The 26165-nt window shown below is 45.4% G+C and overlaps 1 protein-coding gene across 1 annotated transcript in view; it reads left to right on the top strand.

The window, feature by feature from the left end:
* Window positions 1-26165, top strand: part of ZSWIM8 (zinc finger SWIM-type containing 8) — a 2802584-nt gene that overhangs the window by 203064 nt on the left and 2573355 nt on the right. Inside the window, exon 2 of the mRNA XM_086922151.1 lies at window positions 3427-3580. Coding sequence (XP_086778277.1) covers window positions 3427-3580 — 154 coding nt within the window. The remainder of the gene's footprint in view (window positions 1-3426; window positions 3581-26165) is intronic.

The following is a 26165-nucleotide window of genomic DNA, read 5'->3' as shown; positions in this document are numbered from 1 at the left end:
AAAGGCTGATATGTTGAAAGTAAAGTTCTGTTTTCTAGAGTACCTCCATCCACAGAGACTGCATAATGAGCTATGCAAAAGCTCTATTAAAGATTATCGCAATATCCCTTCACCAGTTGCTTCGACGCTGTATTTAACCCTAGCTATGACACGTTGGGAAAGATTTTTACTCCTGCGGTTTGTGGCAGGTACAGTGTGGAGGCTTTTGTGTTTTTATGACGCTTAGGGCACTATTGTTACTTTGCTCTGCCTGCCCACCACAAAGGCATGACTACACCATGCCCTTTTGTTTTCTTGCAAATTTTAAATCTTGTTTTTAAAACCTTTTTTTAAACCCGTTTTAAAATCCATGGGGTTTAGAAAGCGCATTGATGCACTGTATTATCTTTAACTCCTAAATCAAGCAATCAGGATTTATAAAGCGCAGCTAATCATTCCAATAGGGTATCCAGACGTTAAAGGGTAAACAGCCCAGATGTTTGCTCTTTACTTAAAGCATTGTAAGATGTAGAAAATAGATGGAGGGTTTGTTGTTACATTTAACGCTCACGATTTTCCTGAATGAGTGGTAATTGATATATGCTCCTGGATGGGAGAGGTGGCATGTGGTGATTCGGAATCCTGAGCGAGTACAGTGTAGTTGTGTTTTGAGAAGATTATTTAACCTTTCTTAGCGCAATGTAGACAGTCAGCTGTACTTTTTTGTAATGCCTTGATTTCATTGCTGCTTTTGAATGATATATTATTTCACTTATTTGAATGTTTTTATTGACTATTGATATATATCTTTTACGGCAAGATCTATGCCGAATAAGGTTTGCTGAACTGATTAATTCATTCATATGGGGAAGAAAGGCTGAAAACATATGGAAGGTGCTGCAACTTCTAAATTTGGGTCATACGGAGGGACCGAGAACAGTGGTCTTATCCTTGACTTGGAAAAGTTATTTCACCAGGTGGACTGGGACTTCCAGGATGGGCCTTGGCAGTATGAACTTTAGGGCTCTCTGGTTTATCATAAAAAGCAGCATGGGGCAGGATGCCCTTCTCTACGCTTCAATTTTCTCTTGTGCTCAAACATCTGGCCCACCGTTATCTGTGTTAACTGCATCAAAGGCATAACGTTGGGAGTAGATATATTTTAATTAAATATGCTTGCCGATGATATTGTGGTCGAATTGCAAGTCCCTTAGGTCTTGATACAGGCAGTCCTTGTCGGACTCCAAGAATACCATTGAATTTCGGAGTTCAAGACCTATATAAATAAATGTAAGCATCTCAATGTCACTTTTTCATCCAGAAGCTTGGAGTTCCCTGATATGGTTCTCACTGTTTTGATGGTCAATGGTGGTAAACAGATGCACAGGAAACATTAACTGTCACATGGGAGCAAGGGGAACCAACTTTTCATGAGGTTGGTTACAACAGAGTTTACTTGGAGGAAACACTAATAGTTGTCTTGGTTGGGACACATAGCTGCTTTTAAAATGTCCATCATTCCCTGGAGCTATTATATATTTCATCTTATGTGGGGGTTTGAAGGAAGTAGCTGATAAGACCCCAGAGTTGATTTGGCAGGGAAAAGAGCTAGGCTGGTCCAAAGACAATTAGTTCTACACCCGAAAGAAGAGGGGCTAGGTCTACCAGACTCAGGCAGCTATCACCAGGCCTGTTGTAGGACACACAGAAACTACTGCGTAGTTGACCACACTCTGAGTGGGAGCCAGGCCTCAAAAGTACAATGGCTTTCTAGGGGATAGAAACATCCCAAGGTAAACATCTTCCTAGTCACAAAGCTGAAACTGAAGGTCTGTGACGTCTGGATGTAAGGGAGTTGATGACCACCTATCCCTCTCCCTTCAGCCTTTTGGTGGGTCAATACATACTTTATTTAAGCCTTCAAATGAATAGCCTTTGCTGTGTATAATTGGGGAGGGTCCTGGACATGGAGAGGGATTTATTGGGGAGCGACAGGCATAGTACTTTAAGAAGGCGAGGGTAGATTTCAGGTTGGGGAGAGAAGAGAGACTCCACACTTTGCAACTCCACCTTTTGGTACACAAACTGCACGTCATGTGTGAGAAGGCGGCTCATCTACTGAGCAAAACGATTAGTGGGCCAGATAGGCTGGAAGCACACTGTCTCCTGAAAATAGCCACATCTTCATTGTCCGCAGAGGGGGATAGAAACTTCCATTCCACTTAGGTTCTGGAAAGGCACCAAGAAAACAGCTTGACTGGAGCCAGTGGCGATTAAATATATAGATGCTAATGATTCGATAGTGATGCCAAAAATGGCAAACTATTAAGATTCTATGTACTTAAAATGTACCATACAACCCATACTGTAAAAATGTCCTTTCTATTGCATTAATTTATAGATGTGCATATAAAAAGTAAGAGAATAGGCAAACGCCTTGCGTGCATGTAGTAGCTTTCCATTCTAAAATTGCCTTAAAAATGAGGCACATGATGTTCCATATGGCGGTTCCATTTACTAGTTAGTTATTGAACGAGCAATTGGATTGTAAAAAGATCAGTGCTTCTTACCTCGCATTTTAGTTTATTGCTGAGCAAATTAGATTCTTAGTAATTTGTTGCAATATGATTCGCAAGCATAAGATTAAAAAAAAATCTTCTAAAAAACCTGAAGAGCCATACAACACTATGAGTGACTGTTTAATTTGCCTTAGATGGGGATGGCAAAACAAGATTTCCAAGCGTGCTCCATTGTCTTACTTGGTAATGTGAGATAAACGTCGACCCAGGCACAATCGAGCACAATTTTTGCTTCTTGCATTGTAAGCTCATATTAAGTGAAGAGTCCTGCATTGACTTGAAATGGAGAAAAACTAATTTCGAAAATATTACAACAAATCTAAAACGTGTCAATTGTGTATAGGTTAATTTATGTGTGTTCTAGTTTTTGACAAAAGTTATGAGTTCAAGAATGTTTCATTAATTAGAAATGTTTCAAGCTTATTTTTTCTTTTACCATGTTTGCTGCTTAAGGTAAATGTACCAAGGCGGTTTTCCTCACACTTGGTTAGATTTTTTACTCTTGGAAAATTAAAGAATGTTGTATTTTCTTGATTTCTCGGTATGCAAACACGGCAAAACTAGTGTGGGATCCGGTTGCTCCTTTTATTTACCAGGTACAAAACACGTTTGAACCACATCTTGGGTCCCCATTCCTTACCATGCAGTCATCTGGACTCATTAAAAGCTGTACTTCATATCTGTTTATATATCTTTTACAAGTCAAGCACTACATGGCTTGGTCCAAATCAAGACAATGCCCCCCTGTTAATTCTCACGCCCTGAAAATAATTTAAATAGCAAGTTCTTCTTTCTTCATGCCTATTGTAATTTTAATTTTATCTTTCATTAATTTTCATTTCTTTCGTTTCTTCTTTAATTATTTAAGATGGGCTGGTGATTCCATTGGTTGAGCTGTCTGCAAAGCAAGTAGCATTTCACATTCCATTCGAGGTTGTGGAAAAGGTCTATCCCCCAGTTCCAGAACAACTGCAACTTCGAATTGCTTTTTGGAGCTTCCCAGAGAATGAGGAGGACATCAGGTAACACACAAAGACTTATTAATCCCTAAAGTGTGTTTTTTAATTGTCTTTATTTCATGTTAGTTGCCTCATCTCTTTCTCTTTGTTGATTTTTGCATTCTAAACTTTATCTCCATTTAATCTTTACTCACCCCTTTTCCTCCATGAAATTCTAGGTACAAGTTATTTGGGACAGAGTATTTGAAGTGAGGGTATGCTCTGTTTGTAGCCGCTAGTTCCTTTTTTATATATTCTTTGTGTATTTGTTTTATATATCAAACATAACATTTCAAATCAATATAATTTACCTAGCAAACGTTATGCTACCTAGATAAATGAGGTCATGTTTGTTAACATAGTATGAACAGCTTGCAGTCATTGTATTGGTTTATGGGCTTGTAATTGATGAAAACACATATATAACCATAGAGTGCCGACAAAAATAAAATGTACATATTTACAGCAGGGGTAGAAGAGTAGTCGGGCTCCTTTATCTGGGTGTGAAAGAAAAGATTTCTTAAGCCTTATTTTTAATTCTTCTAGGGCGATTTACATCACTGTCTGGTGGCAAGAGACAAATGCAAAGGGTCTAAACAAAAGGAGGACCTTGGAGGCAGTAGAAGCTGGTTTTGGGTATCTAGGGGGTTGAGTGTAATTGATCCTTAGACTTTAGGAGGTGTGTAATGTGATAGCATATCATTTTTTTTGTAAACAAACTTTATTCAGTTTTTCTTTACCACTCTCATGAGCTTCCATATTCCTAGTACGTAACATAATTCATTCATGCATACAGCGTTGTCCATATTAAGGATATATTATGTCCTAATTGCAATCTGATCTACTTCGTCCAGGTCTTCATCACCAGCTTCTTCATTAGCGTTGTCCACAAAGTACATGTGTCTAAGCCGTTACAACCTGTTTAACTCTATCCCGGACATCAAGTCCACGCTACTCTAAGCTTGGTCATATTCTAACTCCTCCCCTCCACTAATATGCCAACTAAAAACCACAACTCCCCCCTTTCCCCTTCCGTCCCTGCCTCCCCCTCTCCTCAGACATGTCGCTCTCCCCCATATCTCCCATGTCGCCCAGTATGTATTCCTACTACCATATTGTAATCTTTATGTCGGTAATCAGGGTTCCATCTATGGGAATGCTCTCACATCAATCGCCGCACCCATCATCCACCGCACCTACTCAACAGAGGCAATGTTCCAGAGCTGGAGTGTGAGTCCCCCACCTTCAGAAGGTCAGTTGTCATCTGTGATAGCATATCATTGAGGTAACTAGCTTGTGGTGGTATGATGAGGTGGGAGTGTGGTTAAAAAGGTTACAACAGATAATTTACTTAAATAGGCACATTATAAAGGACAACATTTTTGAGTGGCACCATACATGTTTTTTTCCAAATATGTCTTTATAGGCATTTTCAATATTAGACCAATTTACATGTACAGGCTTAGGTAACATACCCGTCAATAAGTGGCCCTATAAGTCACAACAAGAATAGTTGGTACTTCAGTCTACTGTCGACCAAAATGGGTTGCACTACAATCCACAATCGTAAGGTACCACATAAAAATATTCTCTGTACTTTTTATCTATGTGTACTCTAGGGAGTCACAAGCATCTACTAATCATATAGACATATCAATCAAACATTAATATTACAGTATATCCCAAACTCTGGGAAACTCTGTAATGGTGTGTCGCCTAGAGGCCTGCTGGCCCGTAATACTCGAATGGCTGTCCCTGTAGAAGGGAAATACATGCAGTTCCTAATACAACAGCCTGTTTATTAATGCCCAGGAAAGGGTGCTGGGTAGGCTGCATTTGGTACAGAATGCAGCCGCTGGGTTGCTGTCAGGGACTCCCAAGTTCAAGTCCATTTCTAATGTAGTGCGACAGCTCCATTGGCTGCCTTTAAAAAGCAGATCAAAATGTAAAACTCTTTGTATTGCCTACAAGGCAATTCACAATACAATACACAATACAGGTCCAGAATACTTGAAGAAAACCTTTTTGGCCTAAACGCCAATCCTCCTTCTGCAGAGCCCTCTGTTCTGCCCTGTCCCATGTGTCTACATTGCTTTCCTAGGCTGTAGGGCCCGACATGGTCTTCCATGTCAGTGTTGTCTGTCTTCTTGCTAGGACCAAAGCTAAATCCACAAACCTGTTCCCTTTTCCTTGCTTTTGGTCTGAGTAACAGCACCAAGATTCAAACCATTGTGTGCTGGTGAGCGTGGGGGCTAGGGTCCTATTGACCAGGGTCAACACTGCCTCCTACAACCCTTTAAGGTGTTCACACCACCAAGTCATGTGGGCGAACCCTAAATCACATAGCCCACATGTAGGGCAGCCACAAACCCCTCCTCCATGCATAATGTTTAGCATATGAGGTGTCAAGTAGTCCATATGTATATAATTAAATTGAATGATCTTAAAGTTGTTGTTTCTGGACATTCGTTTCGGACTCCCCAAGACCCGGTCCATTCCCTATCCAGTAGATCTCTTCCCATTATCACCCCCCACTTCTCTTGCGTCCCAACTAGAGGCCTTTTCATAATTTCTAACAACGCTCTAGAGAACCACTTCACTAAGTGCTTGGCTGCCCCTAATGTTACCAGCGCCTGGAGGACCCCATGTGTTTGCAGTTACTGACGGCCGTTCTACCACTGGTCCATGAACGTTCTTGTCATCAAGTGATAAGTCTGGAATTGTCTGTGAGGTAAATCATATTAAGATAAAAAGTCGTCCAAATGGTTCATTGTCACGTGGTGAAAGCAATCTCCCACTGTGGTGATCCCAGCAGTCGTCAGTTCCGACAGCCGAGCCCTTGAGAAGGGGGCTAACGGTATACCATGCAGAAGCCCAATTGGAGGCAAGTTCAGTGCATAGGGGTGAGCTCCAGCCGGACGTCGGAGACACCTCCTCCAGCAGTACAGTGCTGTCAGTCAGTTCAGCGAATCAAACCCTATACTGGAAACATTCAATGAAGGCCACAGTGGTGCCTCCCTAACTGTGTGAGCCGGGGAAAATAATACATGATTACAACAAACATCCCTGTAGTTCACTGTGACTAGATATGCAATGCCTGGCGCCATCCCGAAACAGTCTTGATCATTCAGCATTAAATAACTCCCATTCGAAAGTAACTCAAACTGGCTGAATCACTGCAGCTGTGGAGCCTTTCAAGTAGCAAGATAAGTTCGCTTTTGATGCATTACATGCTCCATGAAGCGACAGCTCTTTGCACACTAAAGACCCACTTAAAGCCTTCTTATTAGTCTGTTCCACTTAAGAAAACTTCAATGTCGTTATTTCTGTACCTATATCTATACAGTAACTCCAAGGTTTCCTGTATGTACCCTTCACCCAAAGCTTCATACCTGCCTGCATGGATGTATCCAAGGCAGTATTGGAACTGGAATGTCTTAATTGGCATTGTGATATAGCCTTGAATTACCCATTCCAAAGACTGTCATTCTGCTACTGTGAAATGTAACTTCTCTAATTTGTCAATGGGCAGCATGGTGTACTTAGCATCTCTGCATGCCATGGTCAATTGTCTGTAGGTCAGATTATAAGCCCAAAACAAATTTGAGGCGTTAATATACCGGCACGTGGCCCGAAAGCAATGATTGTAGCGCCCAGTTCAAAAGCAAAATGGGGTGCAATTGGGATTGCCCATGTTGTAGAATAGACAAATCTTGTTCCATTATGTCGATTGCTGAGGACACAATGTTGCCCAGTGAATAAATACGCGAAGAAATTGTGGTCATACCATTGTCTACCACAGCCAAGGCCTTTTCTAGGTTAAGTCTATCAATCGAACATAATCTCTCAGCAGCCTCTTGTTGGGAGACTTTTCACAGTTCATTGTAGATGGTATATAAGAAGCGTTTTTTACATGGTTTCTTGGCACCTAGCACGAAATTCCTAAGATCCATGTTGTCCGCTAGAAGGGATATGTGTTGTTTCACCCTTAATAGTGTTGTGGTTCTAGGCACAACTTCCCAACACTATAAGAAGTCACTACCCCTGAGTCGTCTGTGTGTACATAGCATGGATCAGGCCTATGGATACTAAACCCTCCGGTGGTACACTTGAATATTGACTGACACCTATTTGGGCCAAACCAACTATCCCTTCCAATAGGGAGATGAGGAATTGTATGTCCCATTCTGTATTATTGCACCCAGCATCTCCTCACTTATCAGCGTGTCATTTAATATACCTTCAATAGGTGTTGGCAAGGGAATGCATGGTGTTTTCATGTCTTTTATTTTTGCAAACCTGTAGCAGGTAGTCTGTTGCTCTATCTGTTCAGGAATATTAGCTGTAATTGTATGAAGCAAGCTCTAAAAAAGCCTCTGTTCACTGTACCTGCCAATCTTTCGTCCTCCAGATGGATTTTGTGTCCATCATGTCCCAACAATTTATAAGCTTGGTGTTTGTCAGCATCATTTTCTTCCCAGTTGCATTTGTCTGTACTAGCTTGATGTAATATGGTATTTGGTCTGATGTATTGAACCCCGAAAAGATGCACATTTATGTACAAATGTAGCAGAACTACCTTTCGGTGGTGTCAGGCAATGTTACCATTGATGGTAAGTGTTAAAAGTGAATGGGATACTAGCGCTGTGCAAACAGTGATGACCATAATGCTGGCAGCAATACATACTGTCGAAGTCAGATGTATCTTTGTACAATTCCCTGTAATAAAATGCATCAGATTGTTCTCAATGTGAGAGCTTAGTATTTACAGTCTCATTGTTCCAATCATCAGAGAATGTACTCGGAGTAATGTAATCATTCAATGAAATTTTAAATACATGTGGAATTTTCAAATGTTCAGTAGGACCAAATACATCATATGAAACCGTATCCTAAAATATACCATCAGGTACTGCTGTATTGTTCACTAGGGACAGGTCTCTTTGTTCACGGTGTGATAACGTATGAGGTTTCAAGACCAAGTTCACGGGTTGTGCTGCAGAGCGTTGTGGGAGGTAATGTCCATTCAGAAGTAGGAAAAAGACAGTTACTATGCCAATCCAAATTAACAGGAACAGGATCCTTAATGCAAAGCCTACATGCAATCAAGGGGATAACAAGTAATTATTTTTCAGCCAGATATAGTATTGTCGAAACTTCTCTTTTTTGGAAATGAGTGGCGTTTGCTCAGGTTCGCTCGGATCTGAAGAAAAGTCATTGAAGTTGATGAAGTAGCCAGACATAGTTCCAACTATCTTTGGGAGCTCAGCAGTCTGCGTAGAAGTAGCAGTTGCTTCTTGTGAAGGCACATTGATGTAAATTTCATTATTCTGCCAAATTGCATTTTGTGTTTCCTTTTTATTTTGATGATGTTCTAGTTCAACAGGTGTAATTCGTACTCCGTTATTGGCTACTCCGGCATCTTTCGCAGAGGAGTCCTGAAAAGTTATTAGTCTTTCCATCTGAACTTCCTGTATAGTAGCAAGAGGAGATCTGCGGCTACTCAGGATTCCACGCGGCCTGCTGTTGAGGATCGGCCACATAGTGTGGTTTGATCAGATCAATGGAGAGAAATCTTTTTTCTTTTTTGCCGGCAAAAGGCGGAAGAAGAGCTGTTCTTGTTCCTTGAACTGCCAGAACAGGTACAGGTGTTCCGTAGGATGGCCCAAACTCCTTCTTGTCCAATGTCTTTTCTCTGACCAGGTCCCCAACCTTCGGGACCCAGACAGGTCTTCCCGGAACTGGTTTCATTTCCCCAGTGGCGGTGCGTTTTACTTGGACGTTGCTTTGTAATGCCCAGAATTCACTGAGTTCCTGTAAAACAGTCAAAAGATCATTTAATTCAAATGGTTTTACATCCGCTACTGTGCTGGCACAATCTTGTCCCAAACAGGATCTCATAGGGGGTATGTCCTTCCACAGAACTTCTTGGCATGTTGTTTAGTGGACTCTGGACCCCATATATGTGATTGACCCAACTACTGCCGGAATCTAATACCCTTGCTGTTAAAGAGCACTTTAGGTTCCTGGTTTTTCCTCTCCACCACCGAATTTTCCTCTGGATGGGAGGGGGAGGAGTACCTCAAGGCCACGCCCATACTTTACATGGATTCCTAATCTGCAATCCATGTTTGGTAAAGCTCTATCCCCCACTCCTGGAATTTGAGCATACTATGTGTTTCGTGCATCTAATTTATAGGAATATATGAGTGAAAAGCCCTTTAGAACGGCAGAGCTGTTTTTCAAGGCGTTGACAGCTATCAGTATGTCTCAGTCATTCCTCGTGCTATAACAAGTGATTGCAGCAATGGCAGCAGTTCGCACTGTCGCCTAGGCGGCTTTATCAGGCAGTGAAGTCCCTTCAACTTTACGCCAACACGCCTTGACAAGACCATTATCCCCATGCAAATTTATAATAAGAGTACGAGAGCTTCTGAGGGTCTAAGCATAGTGACCCTAGTACACATAGTACTAATGTAACAGTCAAATACGGCACTTGTGTACTACTACTGGCACAGCATGAAGTTCATCAATACTTAGTCTTATGCTGGTCATGGTGTTCAGATACTGACACCTCCAGAGGGAGCTAGCATCAACCTTGGCAGTCACCCCTTGAAATATAACATCCTGAACCTGCTTGATAAAAATATGCACAACAGCCGCAAGAGTAGCAGAGAAGAAGGAAACCATTCATTAAAGAGAACCCCAGCACAAGATCATCGCTGGAATTAATAATAACCAAAGCGACAATTGTTCTTCCTTGGTCAGCAGCCTAGACAGGCGCACGCATTCAAACTAAAGTGAGCACTCCGACGTATTTTGAAACTAAAGGTGCATCTTCGCTTTACCAAAGCGAATCACGCCCCCAGCTGCCAATTTGCGGAAATCGCAAGCAATAAAAGCACAATAAGAAAACACACCACAACCCATGTTAAAATACCCAGTATATCCCCGTGAATCTCCCATCACTGCACCTGACTCGAGCTACAGTGAGAGACCAGTGTTCAAACTTCTCATTGTTCTTGTCCTTTAATGTGTCTGTTACAAAAAGGACGCTTATCAGTTTGCTGATATGGATTCAAACTCACATTGACCGCTAGGATTCTAAACGGCCCAGAGCCACTAAAGACTATCCCCGGTCATACCCTGTATACATAGAAGACGCCCACAGCTACCTCCTTACTGTCCACACAACAGTGCCATCCACATCTGAAGTGAGCGTTCGCACCAGCATCTTATTTTGAAGTCCACAGGCGCCTCCCACAAAGCCAGGCTGTCCAACCCTCCACCTATGATGTTACAGGATACATGGACAGGAAGTCCAACTATTGTCTCCCGGACATAAGAGGCGGTACTGGCTACCCGGCCGCCATCTTCGAACAGCTAAAAGGTTATCAATAGCATAAAGGAGCCATATATTTTCTAACGATTACTGATGTGACACTATACTCGGCTGACAATGAAATTGTAGAACACAACTAAAGGTCATACTGCCCAACTTATTTGGCCTCTAATCATGCACAAGCAAAAGTATCCAGAAACTGCCAGAAATATGACCAATGAGCTTGGTATATGTCCGCCATATCGGAACGGCTAGTCTGGTATCAATACAGATAAAAAGAAACACCTGTGACATTTCTTAACGTAAACACACACCCGAAGGACACTAATGTTGAAGTATACAGAGGCAGTCCATGCAACCCAACCTTATTCACCTCCGATCAAGGGCAGGCAAAACTTTCCAAAAGCCATGAGCAAAGTGTATTTACAGCAGTGAGCCAAGTGAGGGCAAGTAGAAATTTCAGCAGCACGGAGAGTGAAACCGCGAAAGCACATCACAAGCTCAATACTCCTGGAGAAAGTGTCAAGGCATAGTAACCAACTGTAGAACAGCAATCATGTACACAATGAAAACACCTATGTCTGATGGCAAAAGGGTATATAGAACAGACATGGGTAGTCAGGATAAATGATGGTGAAGTCCAGAATTGAAAGAGCAAGATTAAGTGATAAGTCTGGTGTTGCCATGCGCAACAATATGTTAAAATCTAAATTGCACTGGCTTCCCGTTAGGGAAAGAGTCAGATTTAAAAGCCTCTGCTATGCCCATCGGATTGCCCACAATAAAGGACCTATCTACCTCAGAAGTCTCTTGACCATCCATCGCCCGATCAGAGACTTAAGATCATCTGGCATGATGCAATTTAAACTACCCCGCATCTCCAGAGCGAAAATGGGAGGTAGATCCTTCCGCTATCTGGCAGTTAAACATTGGAATGCCCTCCCAGTACACTTGCGGATGGAGCCTTCCGAAACTCTATTTAGAGCTAAATTGAAAACTCACCTTTTCCCGCAATAACTTCATGTTTTTCTTCCTTTTGTCTCCTCTCCTCTGGAATTTTTTGTTAGCAGTAAGCGCAGGGATACACAGTTTTGTGCAGCCAGGCGCTTTATAAATGTCTTATTATTATTACTATTATTAAAATGCAAGGTTGAAAGTGCAGGATGTGATGATTTTAACCGGTGCAGCCTAGCGCCATGAGTCAAGGGGTACTGTTCAGGGCCATAATGAAGAACCCTAGTATACATACATCCTTGTTAGACGTTTCACATGATAATAGACAGAAAATAATGCAAGCAGTGTTAGAAAGGAGTAATAACACCCATGGATGCAGAGCATTTTTCAGTCACAACCATAGTTATAGCATACATAGCAAGATCACATTTCACACTACTCCGTGTGGAGGACCAAATAAGGTACATTATTGCGACCAGTACCATGCACAATCGTGCTGAATGCATACTTTACCGTGCATTACATGCACTTAGGATTTTCAGATATACATTGGTTCGAGGCATTTGGGCTGCTGAATTCATATCTGTGCATAGATCGCCGCCTAGTGTTGGGTCCGGATGATTGCACATTGTTGTCCTGGAAGAGTCTTCGAAGTATCACGAGATAGGTGGCTCCTCCCCTTGATTACAGTGCGCATGGGCATCGACTCCATCCTCAGATTGTTTTTTTCCGCCATTGGGTTCGGATGTCTTTGGGTTCCCTCTAGTCGGAATCGATATAAAATTTTCTTAAGACCAAAAGGTCTTTAGTTTCTTCGTCGGTATAGTCTTGCGTTCGGTCTTAGTTCTTCCAGCTCGGTTCCGAGCCGGATTCAAATACACCTGCGTGCTTTCGGCGCGGAAGGCCCAGTCGACGCATCAGACCCTATCGACTGTTCATCATGGACTGTAGTCTATTCAAGAGATGTCCCGTCTGCAACTCGAAGTATCCCCACATCGACGTCCACCCGGTGTGCAACAAGTGTCTGTCACCGGACCATGATGAAGCCAAGTGCATGGCTTGTTCCCGCTTCAGGTCCAAGAAGACGCTTAAGCTTCGACGCGCTGCGCGCCAGGAGGCCCAGCAGACTGCAACGGCGCCTGCGGACATTTTCGATGCTGGGGACGTCGAGGAAGAATCTACCAGGGACATCAGTGAGTCGAACCCCGCGTCGGATGTCGACTACGACGCCGAAATGTTCAAAGCTGAAGAAGTCGTCGACGAGGTAGGAGACGACGACGGGGCCCTCGGGCCATGGAGGATAGCTCGGACGAAGAGCTACCTCAAACTGACACTGAGGCCATACCGATTCATAAGGCTCAGGTCGAGGGATCACCACTAGGCCTTACCCAAGATCTTACGATGGGTTCTACGGCCCCGCCTTCGGGCTCGGCCACGGACATTGCTATTGAGCCGCACCCTGGAAAATCGAAACCGAAAGTGAAACCTACGGTCTCGACACAAGAAACAGCGCAGGTGCACACCTCGAAACCGAAAGTGCGCATTGCTTTGGTCGGATCCAAGGCCTCGGAGCCCTCGGCGCCGAAGAAGCAGAAGGGTGTTGTCGAACCGAAGGCTCAAGTCAAGGGCGTCAAGACGAAGTCTGCCGCGCCGAAGACTAATGTCAAGGTGGTCGAGCCGAGTACGTCGGCGCCGAAGGCGGTCGACACCAACAAAGGACTCGGTGACCCGAAGAAAGGACTCGGTGACCCGAAGAAAGGACTCGGTGACCCGAAGAAAGGACTCGGTGACCCGAAGGTTCTCGAGACTCCGCGTCAACAGGACAAGGCCAAGAGCGGCGCACCCCGAGAGTCCACTCCTAGTGGGGCCTCGAAGGATCCCGTCGACTCGGCGCACCCGTCCGCCTTCACCAAGCAGGTGACGGACTCCCTACAGCGCATCAGGGAGAAGGCCTCGACGGTCGGACCAAAAGATCCTACACCTCCGAAGCCGGTCGAGAGACCTCACAAGGCGTCGGCGCCCATTCACTTTACGTTACCGCCAAAGGTGGCACCGAAGGCTTTCACTCCTAAAGCGGTCGCCAGCGTCCCCGAGAAAGTTTCCTCGGTGCCGAAGTCGTCGACGGTGGTCTCCACCTGAAGCCTTGACAACCTTCAGTAGACGAGCAACAAGAACATTTTATTGATGCCGAAACGAGCAGGCTTTCCCTCCACAAGTGGAAAATTGCCCCGGAACAACCAATGGAGTCCTACAAAATTCCTCTGAAGAAAAAGAAGGACTCTGCTTCCACTCCTATCCTGGTGGAACCACTTTCTCCACAGACTCATGATGTCTCGCCCACTTACTCTGATGTGGACGCTGGGGAGGGCGATGATGAGGATGAGTACAGCTATCCTGTCTATGCAGACCCTGATGATACCAATGAACCCTGGGCTGCCTCATACTGACCCAGGTGATCGTCATTCTGGACAAGACACTCAACTTTATTCTGTGAAGATGTCTCCTACAGAGGATTCTGCAGCATTCAATGCCCTCATTGAACGGGCAGCTAAAAATCACAACGTCCAGCTCCATGCTGACCCTATTGACGTCTATTTCCTTTTTGATACCTTCTCTGTCTCGGATAGGACTGTCAAGACTCTACCTATGTTAAAAGGTGTCTTAAAACATGCTGGAGAGATCTTTAAAGAGCCTACCAGGGCAATGGTGATAAACCCTAGGATTGAGAAAAAGTATAAGCCAGCGCCTACTGATCCTACCTACATCAAAGGACAGTTACCTCTGGACTCTCTTGTCGTCTCGAATGCCCGGAAGAGGGCTAATTCTCAGACAACGGGTGATGCTCCTCCCCCAGACAAGGAATCTAAGGTCTTTGAGGCATCAGGGAAAAGGGTGGCAGCACAAGCGGCCAACATCTGGCGCATTTCCAATACACAAGCGCTTCTAGCGAGGTACGACAGGGCACACTATGACACACTGGAGACCCTGTTGCAGCACCTGCCTGATGAATGCAAGGAGGCAGCTGAGATGCTTATTCAAGAAGGGAAGCGGATCTCTAATGCTTCAATTAAGTGTGCTCTGGACGCGGCTGACACCGCAGCCAGGGCTGTCAACACTAGTGTCATGCTGAGACGACATGCCTGGCTGAGAATCTCTGGATTTAAGCCAGAGATACAAACCACCATCCTTAATCAAACAGTGAATCCAGATCACCTGTTTGGCCCAGAGGTTGACACCACCTTAGAAAAGATTAAGAAGGACACTGAAACTGCTAAATCCATGGGTGCCTTACAGTCCCAGCAGTTTCGGGATGGGTCTTTTCGTCGCTCAAGCACTAGAGGCGTTTCCAGAGGTCAGCTCTCACAAACCACGCAGTACTACAAAGGCAACACGCAGTCCACATACACCAACAAAAGTCGAGGTGGATATCGTGGTAACAGCGCCAAGGGCAGGGGTCGTGGAAACAACAACTCCAGTTCCTCTGCCACCAACAAACAGTGACGCCTTGTCACTGCCCCCCGACCACGAAACACCGGTCGGGGGGAGACTTCAGCAGTTCCTGCCGGTCTGGAGAACCATCACCACGGACAGGTGGGTCAGAAAACGTATACAATACGGTTATTGTCTGGAGTTAACATCCACTCCCCCAACATACCCCCAAGACACCGTCCTATGTCTGCAGAGCATTTGCACTTATAGCAGCAGGAGGTCCTCGTCATGCTGCAAAAAGGGGCAATAGAGCTCGTGCCTGTGCAGGAAAGCGGCACAGGGGTCTACTCCCTGTACTTCTTAATACCAAAAAAGGACGGGTCCCTCAGGCCGATACTGGACCTCAGGCCCCTCAACCAGTACATCCTGTCAGAACACTTCCATATGCTGACCCTGCAGCAAGTGCTCCCGTTGCTCAGTCAGGGGTATTTTCTCGCAACCTTAGACCTAAAGGATGCATATTTTCACATTCCACTGCACCCGTCACACAGAAAATATCTCCGGTTCACCATCCAAAACCAACACTACCAGTTCAAGGTTTTGCCTTTCGGAGTCACCACGGCAACCAGGGTGTTTACAAAGTGCCTGGCGACAGTGGCGGCGCACCTAAGGAGACGGAACATTCACGTCTACCCTTATCTGGACGACTGGCTAGTAGTGTGTCGCTCACGTGTCCCACACCGTTCACCTCCTTCACGACCTGGGATTCTCACTGAATTACCCAAAATCCCACCTCCAGCCCTCCCACATACTGCAGTATCTGGGTGCGACGATAAACACTCTGGCAGCCACAGCACAGCCATATTCAGTGAGGGTCAGCAGCATTAAATCGCTGATACGACGATTCAGACCCAAACACTCGCTTCCAGCGAGAGTGTTCATGCAGTTGATAGGCATGATGGCCTCCTGCATCTCCATAGTCCAGCACGCGAGACTGCATATGCGTCCGCTTCAGGAGTGCCTAGCACGTCAGTGGACTCAGGCTCATGGGCAGTTCAAAGACCTAGTGTTGGTGAGCGGTCGGGCATACAACTGTCTGCATTGGTGGAATCCACGAAACCTTTGCAAGGGACGACCATTCCAAGAGCCTGTGCCACAGATCATCCTGACAACGGACGCTTCTCTCCAGGGATGGGGAGCTCATGTACTCCATTACACTGTGCAGGGACTATGGACGTAACAGCAACGGAAGATGCACATCAATGTTCTGGAACTGATGGCAATCTTCATGACACTAAAAGCTTTCAAAGTACATCTGTGCAACAAGGTCGTGTTGATCCGGACGGACAACATGACAGCCATGTACTACATTCAGAAACAGGGAGGTACCCACTCTCCGCAGCTGTCTCATCTGGCTCAGAGCATGTGGAAGTGGGCCATTCAGAGGAACATCTTCCTCATGGCAGACCACCTCCCGGGTAAGGACAATCAGATGGCGGACCTGCTCAGCAGGTACAGCCACCAAATGCACGAGTGGGAGTTGCATCCATCAGTACTCCACCCGTACTTCCAAAAGTGGGGTCATCCAGAGATAGACCTGTTCGCCACAAGGGAGAACGCAAAATGCCAAAGCTTCGCCGCCAGGTTTCCACACCCACAGTTGCAGGGCAATGCGATATGGATGAACTGGTCAGGCAGATTTGCGTACGCTTTTCCCCCAGCACCTCTGATACCGCTGGTGGCACGCAAACTCAGGCAGCACTCGATGACTCTCATCCTGGTTGCTCCAACGTGGGCTCGCCAACCATTGTACACCGCGTTTCTAGAACTGTCCGTGGTACCGCATCAGAGGCTACGCCTCACACCCAGCCTTCTGACGCAGAGCCATGGCGACATTCAGCATCCAGATCCGCAACAGCTCAACCTGGCGATCTGGCTCCTGAGGTCTTAGTTTGGCTACCTAAACTTGCCTCCAGACTGCATGGACATCATCCGGGAGGCGAGGAAGCCCACCACTAGAGCATGCTACGCGGCAAAGTGGAAGCGGTTTGTCATTTACTGTGCAGACCACAACATTGACCCGCTAGATGCATCTATTCAGAACATCATTTGTTATCTTTTCCATCTGTACAAATGTAATTTGGCCTATGCTTCCATTTGCATACATCTATCTGCGAAGGCTGCTTATCTCCAGAACAGGCAGCACCTCTCACTTTTCAGGGTGCCTGCTATTAAAGCCTTCCTAGAAGGGCTCAAGCGAGTTATTCCTCCGCTGACTCCGCCAGCTCCTGAGTGGAACCTCAATGTGGTCCTCACCAGGCTGATGGGTCCCCCCTTTGAACCGCTGCATTCCTGCGAGATTCAATTCCTGACATGGAAAGTGGCTTTCCTTCTAGCGATTACATCGCTGCGACGAGTTAGTGAGCTCCAGGCACTAACTATACAAGAGCCATTTATTCAAATTCATTCCAACAGGGTGGTGCTTCGTACTAACCCTAAATTCCTTCCTAAAGTAGTATCTCAATTCCATATTAACCAAACTATTGAATTACCTGTGTTCTTCCAAAATCCTGAGTCATTGGCGGAGAGAATGCTCCACACCCTTGACGTCAAAAGGGCCTTGATGTATTACATTGATAGGACCAAGGATTTTAGAAAAACTACACAACTCTTTGTTGCCTTTGCGCCACAACACAAAGGTAACCCCATTTCCAAAGCTGGTATAGCTAGGTTGATAGTTAAATGTATTCAGATCTGCTATCTGAAAGCCAAACGTACTCTCACCATTCCACCGCGGGGCCACTCCACCAGAAAGTTGGTGGCCTCCATGGCTTTCCTCTGAAATATCCCTTTGGAAGACCTATGTAGAGCAGCCACATGGTCTACCACACACACATTTACAAAGCATTATTGTGTTGATGTGCACTCCAAACAGCAGGCAGCTGTAGGGCAGGCTGTTCTAAAAACACTTTTCCAAACTGCTGCAGCTGGCACGGGCGGCCGCCGCAAATGGAGGGACTGCTATGTATTCTATGCACAGATATGAATTCAGCAGCCCACATGCCTCGAACCGAATATGCTACTTACCAGTATGCATCTGTTCTTGGCATGTAGGGCTGCTGACATTCATATCTCCCGCCCTCCTCCCCGGCGCCTGTAGCAGCTGCAGAATTCACACATACTTCTAGCATGGTCATCATTCACTTAGTTTCACTCCATCTTGGTCACAATGGCTAAAAACAATCTGAGGATGGAGTCGATGCCCATGCGCACTGTAGTCAAGGGGAGGAGCCACCTCTCTCGTGATACTTCGAAGACTCTTCCAGGACAACAATGTGCAATCATCCGGACCCAACACTAGGCGGCGATCTATGCACAGATATGAATGTCAGCAGCGCTACATGCCAAGAACAGATGCATACTGGTAAGTAGCATATTCGTTGTGCACTAAGTACCAATGGAGCTTGGCCCCCAAGCCTACCGAGCACCACTTAGGTTCTTCCTAGTTTATTCTGGCTACATTCAGACATTTAGGACAATGAATGTAAACCCCTGTCAATAATTTTCACCTAGGAAGTAATGCATCTCATTATCAGTATTGACACCCAGATCAATCGTTCGTAGCTTACATATCCATTTGGATACACATTGCCTCAGGCGTAGTTCTCTGTTGCCACCCCTTAGACCAGCCTCCGCCCGATCAATACCATCAAACCAGAAGCTAGTTTTATCAGGATGGGTTTTGCCATAGTGTTCTGCCATGGGGTATCTCATGTCCCCATCGATGATTGCTCTCCGATGCTCCTGAATACATAGTTTAAGGCTTCTCTTTGTGCCACCCACATAGATCCTATCGTAGGGACAGCCTATCACATATACTACAAAGATAGTGTTGCAGTTAATAAACTGTGTGATCATATGTTTGGCTGAACCATTGTTATTGAATTCCTTGATCTTATTAACCGCAAATTTGCAAATGGGACAGGTACTACAAGTGTGAAAACCTTTGGGTTTATCCAGTAACCAAGTAGGTCCTTTCCAGGTGGTTGTGATGTAACTGGTACAGAGGTCCTTCCTAACCGTAGTACCCCTTCTGTATCTTATTGAGGGGTTCCGTAGACTGGGGATCTCCTCTAACAGAATCCAGTTCCTCTTGAAAAGCTTAAGGATTCTGTCACAAAATGTCATGTACTGAGTAATAAACCGAACTTTAGTGTTGCCTCCCTTGTTGTCTTTGTTTCTATTACCATCTGCCAGTGTGGTTCCCCTTTTCAGTGCCTGGACAATCCTTTCTGCTGAGTCCAAGACCCTCCTGTCGTACCCTCTCGCACTAAATCTTGTCTTGGCATCCCGGATATTGCTCTCAAAGGTTCCTTACTTACTGCAATTAAGTCTAATCCGTACCATTTCCCCATAAGGGATGTTTTGTATAACAGACCTGGTATGCGCTGATAAGACCCCATTGCAGGCTGTTTTCTTGCGGTAAAGCGTGCTCTGTACTGTACCATCCCTTACATACAAGTTGAGGTCAAGGCAATTAATTTTATCTTTGTGGAACTCCATGGTAAAGTTGACATTGTAGGGGTTGGTATAGAGGTACTGGAAATAAGCCCCAAGGAAGGCCTCTGTTCCAGACTATAGGCATATAATGTCATCAATGTACCTCCCCCTAAAGACAATGTGTTCAGTCCAGGTGGAGGCATATCTGTTCCAGGCATGCTCTCTCTCATACCACCCCATAAAGAGGCATGCATAAGAGGGAGCAAACCGGGAACCCATAGCAGTTCCCCTCTTATGATGGTACCAGGTGCTGTCATGGAGGAAGTAATTCCTAGTGAGAATCAGCTCCATTATTTCTATGACCCTTTTGTTGTGTTCATAACTATCTGCTCCCTCTCTGCCCAGGTATGACCTGCCAAACTTGTGTTGGATGCATGTGTAGAGGCTAACTACGTCTAGTGTCCCAAAAAGCCAGTCATTGGACCAAACCAGGTCCTTGAATTTTGACAGTATGTCCTTGCTGTCCATGATGTATGATTGAAGGTTCTGTTCGTATTTCTGCAACTTTAGGTCTGTGAACTCTGACACTTTCCGTTGGGGACCCCACCCCTGATATAATTGGTCTTCCAGGTGGGAAATCCCACTTCTTGTGTACCTTATGGAGTATGTAGATACACAGGAATGTAAGATTTTCTACCTTGAGGTACCTATACTCCTGTTCGCTTAGTAACCATATGTCCTTCCATCAATTTAATTTTGATGACTGATCTCCAATAGAATTGGCCTCGATCCTCTCATTGCACTGACCATCATTCAACAGGCGGTTTATTTCTCCCACGTAATCAGATGTATTTATAACAACGACATTCCCGCCTTTGTCCGCCTCTCTTATCACAATGTCCTTATCCTCCCGCAACCTTATCAATGCCCTCCTCTCCCCAGGTGTCAGATTATGTTGTGGTTTCGGTTCGCATTTATTCGATGCTTCCATCTTGTACAAACCCTCACTAATTCTTTCTGAGAAGAGGTCAATGTTGCGATTGTAAGTAGAAGGAGTAAATTTGGACATTGGTTGTAGGCCACTGTCAACTGTCCTATTTTCCGTTATATTCCGTTACATTCATTTCCTCTAAGAGGGACTGCATGTCTACCCCCACATCCTAGCCCAGTGTGCGTAGTGGGCCTTGTTGTATTACTAGACATAGTCACTGGCGGCACCTTGTCATTGAAGTCTTTTAATTTTAGAGATCTAACAAATTTAAAGAGATCCACAAGGACATTTACAATTTACCATCCTGGGTCGGATAAAAGTTAAGACTCTTACTGAGTACGTTCTTTTCATCATAATCCAGCAATCTTTTAGACAAATTTATGATTTTCAGATCATTGCTTCCCACATTGTCTGCCTGCAATGTGTTTCCATCTAAGCCAGAAATTACCTCTGTCTCTTTTTAGGACTTGTTGACATCCTCAGATTGTCCTCGGCACATTCTTCTGTACCTCATTTTTGATTCGCATCCACCTCGCCTTGTTTCTTTGGATCCTTTTTTCTTTGTTTGCCACTGAGCCTTAGTTTTGCTAGCTCCCTCTGGAAGGATGCTGTTCCTTCCCCCAAAGGGTGCTCAGTAGTGGTGTTACTAAAGGTAGCACTGCTCACTGAGGATAGGACCCAGAGCACGGATGTCTACCCATTTCAAAGCCCTGCACTGGCTGCCTGTCCGTAAGAGGATTCGGTTTAAGGCTTTGGTCTTGGCGTTAAAAGCTTCACACAACACTGGTGCCTTTTATATTAGGAAAAGAGTTCAGCATTACATTCCGCAAAGAACTCTGAGGTCCTCATCACAGCTGTAGGTGACCATTCCCAATTTTGCCCACGCCCAGGTGGGCGGTCGATCCTTCCAAGTGCAGGCCACCCGTCTATGGAATGGTCTGTCACTGTCACTCAGGTGGGTGCAGGATCTACTCACCTTTAGAAAGCAGCTGAAAACTTGGCTATTCCAGCAATAGCCAATGAGCCCAGTCAGTCCTTTCAGTAATAGTGCCAATTGTCTATCCTGAGGTCTTTTAGCGTAAGGACACTCTATGAAATACATGTGCGCTCTGTAAGTACCTATTTACATTACATATGGACATGCTGCTATCTGACCTGGCCTTGTCCCTCTCCTCCCTTACTCTCTTTCTGTCCTCCGTACCTGTAATTTGGTCAATTTTGTTCATGAAGATATATATATGCCCTTCAATATAGTCCCTATTGTCGCGTTTAATTTTACACATTTTCTTATCCTTTAGGTAGTTCTGGTATCCCTTAATCGCTTTCTTAAGTATGTCATAGTTTTTCTCAATCAGGTCTTTAGTATCATAACCAGAGACGTCCCTCAAGACTCCTCTCCCATTCCTTAAGGAGGTCATCACTGAGATCCTCAAATGTCGGGAAAATCAAGATGCGCAAACCCCTAGGGCTTTTCTTACTACCTATATAATGTTGAAGGGTAACACCATCCCACCAGCGGGGTAGCTCCTGTTTTTTTAGGCGTTCTAGTTTCAGGAACCGTGCACGTAGACTCAACTTATTCTGCACGCTATTTCCTGGTGGCGGTATGGCTACATTTATCCCAAACAAGTCCTGCACCATTTCTTCCCTCCCATCATTAAAGCGTGACATATTTACTTTATTGTGAATGAAAAGCTCTGAGTGCAACCAAGTCCAAATTACAAGTACATCCAAGATCCCAACACCGAACTTGCAGCTCTGCACCTCACGCTAGTTCCATCAGTTTTTTAGGTTTTGTGCAATACTCCCCAGCGCAAGCCGTTGCTTGACGCCTCTGTGTTACAGATCCAGATAAATTGCTACAAGTAGGGGTGCGCCAGGCAATGAAGTTCAAAACACTTGTTGTAGTATAGAAAAAGCCTTTATCTCTAAATTATTTTTTTTTTTAAAGTTCAGTAGTAAATAAAGCTTAGCCAGCGTGTTTCGTTCCCACTAGGAGAACTTCATCAGGGCTGAAAATGACGTATAAAAAAAAACCAGAAAGCAAAACAAGGGCACAAGTAATTAATCAAAATAAAAATGTAATACACTACAAAACGGCGCAAGACTCAGACAAGAAATCGCAATTTTCTCCTTGGAGAGGTTACACACTAGACATGTAAATACACTGATAAGTTACCATTATTGACATAACACACCGAACATATAACCACATTAATATATACAAGTTAAAACCAAAGTATGAGGCACGCAACAGTTAACACGCATTTACAATGCAGTAGGTCTTGCAGTGACGATGTTTAGAGCTATTAGTATTGTAAATTATATACTTTTTGATGTTTTTCTTTTGTAAAAAGTATACAGTATATATTAGCAATCATGCACCATCAGAATTTAGATGAATTAGTGAGAAAAAAAACAATAAAAAAAAAACACAAGGCACACCCTCTCTCTCTCTTCCTGTGAGTGGTGTGCACCTTGGGATCTCTCTCTGCCTGTGAATGGTATGTGCCTCGGGATCTCGCTCAGACTGTGAGTGTGATGAGAGGCTGGAAGGCATGCTTCTGTGCAGAGATGTGCAAAGACACCATATAGCGCTATTTGTGGAAGCAAATATTGGTGCACGCGCTGCAAGAGACCCGGACAGGCAACAGACACTGCGGAGGGGGCAGGGGGGCATGAACTCAGACATGCCTGGGAGAGGGACTGTGGAAGAGAAGAACCGGATAAATAACAAAGAACGGTTGCACATCAGAAAAGGGGGAGCTGCAGAACGAAGTAGTATAGATATGTATACGGGAAGACCGCGTACATATATACCGTAGATCGACTTGTATACACTGGCAGAGACAGGCAAATGATTAGCCAGAGCAAAATAAAGATGTATGGATAGATGGTAGGAGGGACGGACAGGTGGATGAATCCATGGAAAGAGAGAAAGGCAGACGGGCGGATAGATGTGCAGACAAATGGATGGTTGGAGAGTTGCACATGAATGGACGGACAGAAGAAGGTACAGATGGAAGAGAGAATGGCCAGACGGACGGACGGGCAGGCAGATGAACGGATGGATGGATAGCTGTATCGGTATGGTGGGTTGGGTGGACGAATGGACAGAGATGGCAGGACAAAGGCCGAGATAAGTAAAGCGATAGGGAGCCAGCGATGTGGAGACTGTGACAGGGGGTGGTGACAGAGAGGCAGGGCGGTACGTGTGTGTGTGTGTGTGTGGGGGGGGGGAGGGTCCTCGCCGGGGAGAAAGGTAATGACGTGAAGAAAGTGTGACCAGAGGGAGAGCACAGGAGAGGGTGTGTGTATGTGGGGCGGAGTGATGTAGATAAAGAGAGGGGGTACGGTGTGCGCCGGTAGAGAGCTGTGATGTGCGGTTGGAGGGATGGAGTGTGCAGTAGTAGAGGAGAGTGCCGGTGGGCGGGAACAGGTAAATCAGAAGGAGAGGTGAAGTAGAGGCTAGGGCACAAGTTGAGGAGGGGGAAGGTAAGGGTGGAGGGGGTTGTTAAAGTGGAGCAGGAATACGGGTGTAGTAGAGGAGATGTGCTGGTGAGGAGGCATATGGCACAGGTGAGGGGACTCAGGTGGAGCGGGGGTGCGCGTGGAGTAGAGAGGGTACAGGGTGAGGAACGTAGGCACATAGGTGGAGGGCGGATATGGAGCAGACTCACAGGTGGGTACAGGTGGAGTAGTGAACGGGTCAAGGTAAAGTAAAGGTAGTGGTAAAGTAAAGAATGCGGTGCAGGAGAAGAGTGAGGTGGCAGGGGCAGACTACCTCATCGTGCTGGGGTGGTGTGGCGAGGTGTCCCGATTGCCATGTTCTGCGCCCCTGCCTTACTGCTAAGCTCTCCGCAGGACCTCCGCTCTGCTCTTATTTTATCAGCTGGGGCTGGCACCGCCGCCAGGGGGTGGGGAGTAGAGCGCGATGTCACTCCCAGACTTGGGGCTTCTGCCCTCCTGCCGGGGGTAGAGCCGTCCCAAGTGTGAGACAGAGGCAAGCGCACATCGCACTCTCCACCAGGAGAGCAGCGAGCAAAGACTGGCTGTAACACCGAGCACAAGGTGCAGACACCCTGAAGCGGCAGTCTGTGGGCAAGCGAACTGATAATCTGCTCGAGGAGGCCAGCTGATGGGGGGGAGGGGGGGGGGGAGAATGCCTGCATCGCACCACGCATTCAACCCAGGGGAGGAAGGTGCGCTGCTGCTATTGTAAAGGCGTGCTGCAATAGCAATAAAAAAAAAACAAGCACACGAGTGGTGCGTGCGTGCACGTGCCTCGCGATAAAATAAGAAAAAAAAGGAGTCACGTCTGGCGAGTGGCGAGCGGTGCCCTTAATGAGCCATGACGAGAGGGGAAAGCCAGATGGCGCCTCTGCGCGTAACTCTCCGCGTAACGGCAAGCTTTAGGCCACAGGCAAAAGCGCGTGGTGAGCTTTTTGAAGCCCACTTACTAAAAGTCTCGCCAGAGTAGCGAATGCGCTGGCTCAGGCGAGACCTAAAAAGGACACTTCTCTGTGAACAGTGCCATATGTCCAAGATAAAATGCGTATCGGGCGCACACCTACTCGTGGGCTTAGTGGGGACTTGAGCCCCACATCCGCTCCTCTAGTGTATACAATAGTATCACAATAAATAAGTGAAGTGCTTCTGAAGAAAGCCAACACTGCATAACAAATATCCACATACATATATGAAGACAGGTGCATTGATAAATAGCAACAGAAATACAGGCCATGTAACAAAATGTAAAAACAAAGGAAATAAAAACATACAGGTGTAGCAAAAGTCCCAATGAGGCATGGGCGTTAGAGATAGACAATGTGGGCCCCCAATAGACTATACGGTAATCCGAGACTAACATAGGTGCCCATACGCATGCTTGAGAGGTAGTACGGTTCACCAGGCCTACTGGGACTGATGAACCACCTTATAATATCATGAAGATGTATCAAGAAGCGTTTGACTGTTCACAATTTTCTCCAGTTTATTGCGCTGGAAGCTGTCGGAGTTGCACAGGCAGAATCAAGCCTGTAGGTAAAAACGTATTGTGTACAGAGAAACTGTGTCAATATGGTAGAGGAAACAAGAAAATAGGTTGCCCCCCCACCCACCCCAAGATCACAGTTCTTGGGCTCACTAACGGTGAACAATATTAAAAATAGAGAAGCACCTTATCAATCCACCGCTATGAACAAAAACCGTGACAAGACCAATATCACCTTGCAAATTTATAATCTGAGTGTGAGAGCTTCTGAGGGTCTAAGCATAGTGACACTAGTACACATAGTACTAATGTAATAGTCAAATACGGCACTTTAGCATTTGGAAATGCTGTTTTTTAATAAATACTAATGAAAAAAGATCAAACCTGTATTTCATATAAT

This window comes from Lissotriton vulgaris, chromosome 5 (genome assembly GCF_964263255.1).
Source record: "Lissotriton vulgaris chromosome 5, aLisVul1.2, whole genome shotgun sequence".
Taxonomy (NCBI): Eukaryota; Metazoa; Chordata; class Amphibia; order Caudata; family Salamandridae; genus Lissotriton; species Lissotriton vulgaris.
This window is presented reverse-complemented; position numbering and strand designations above follow the sequence as displayed.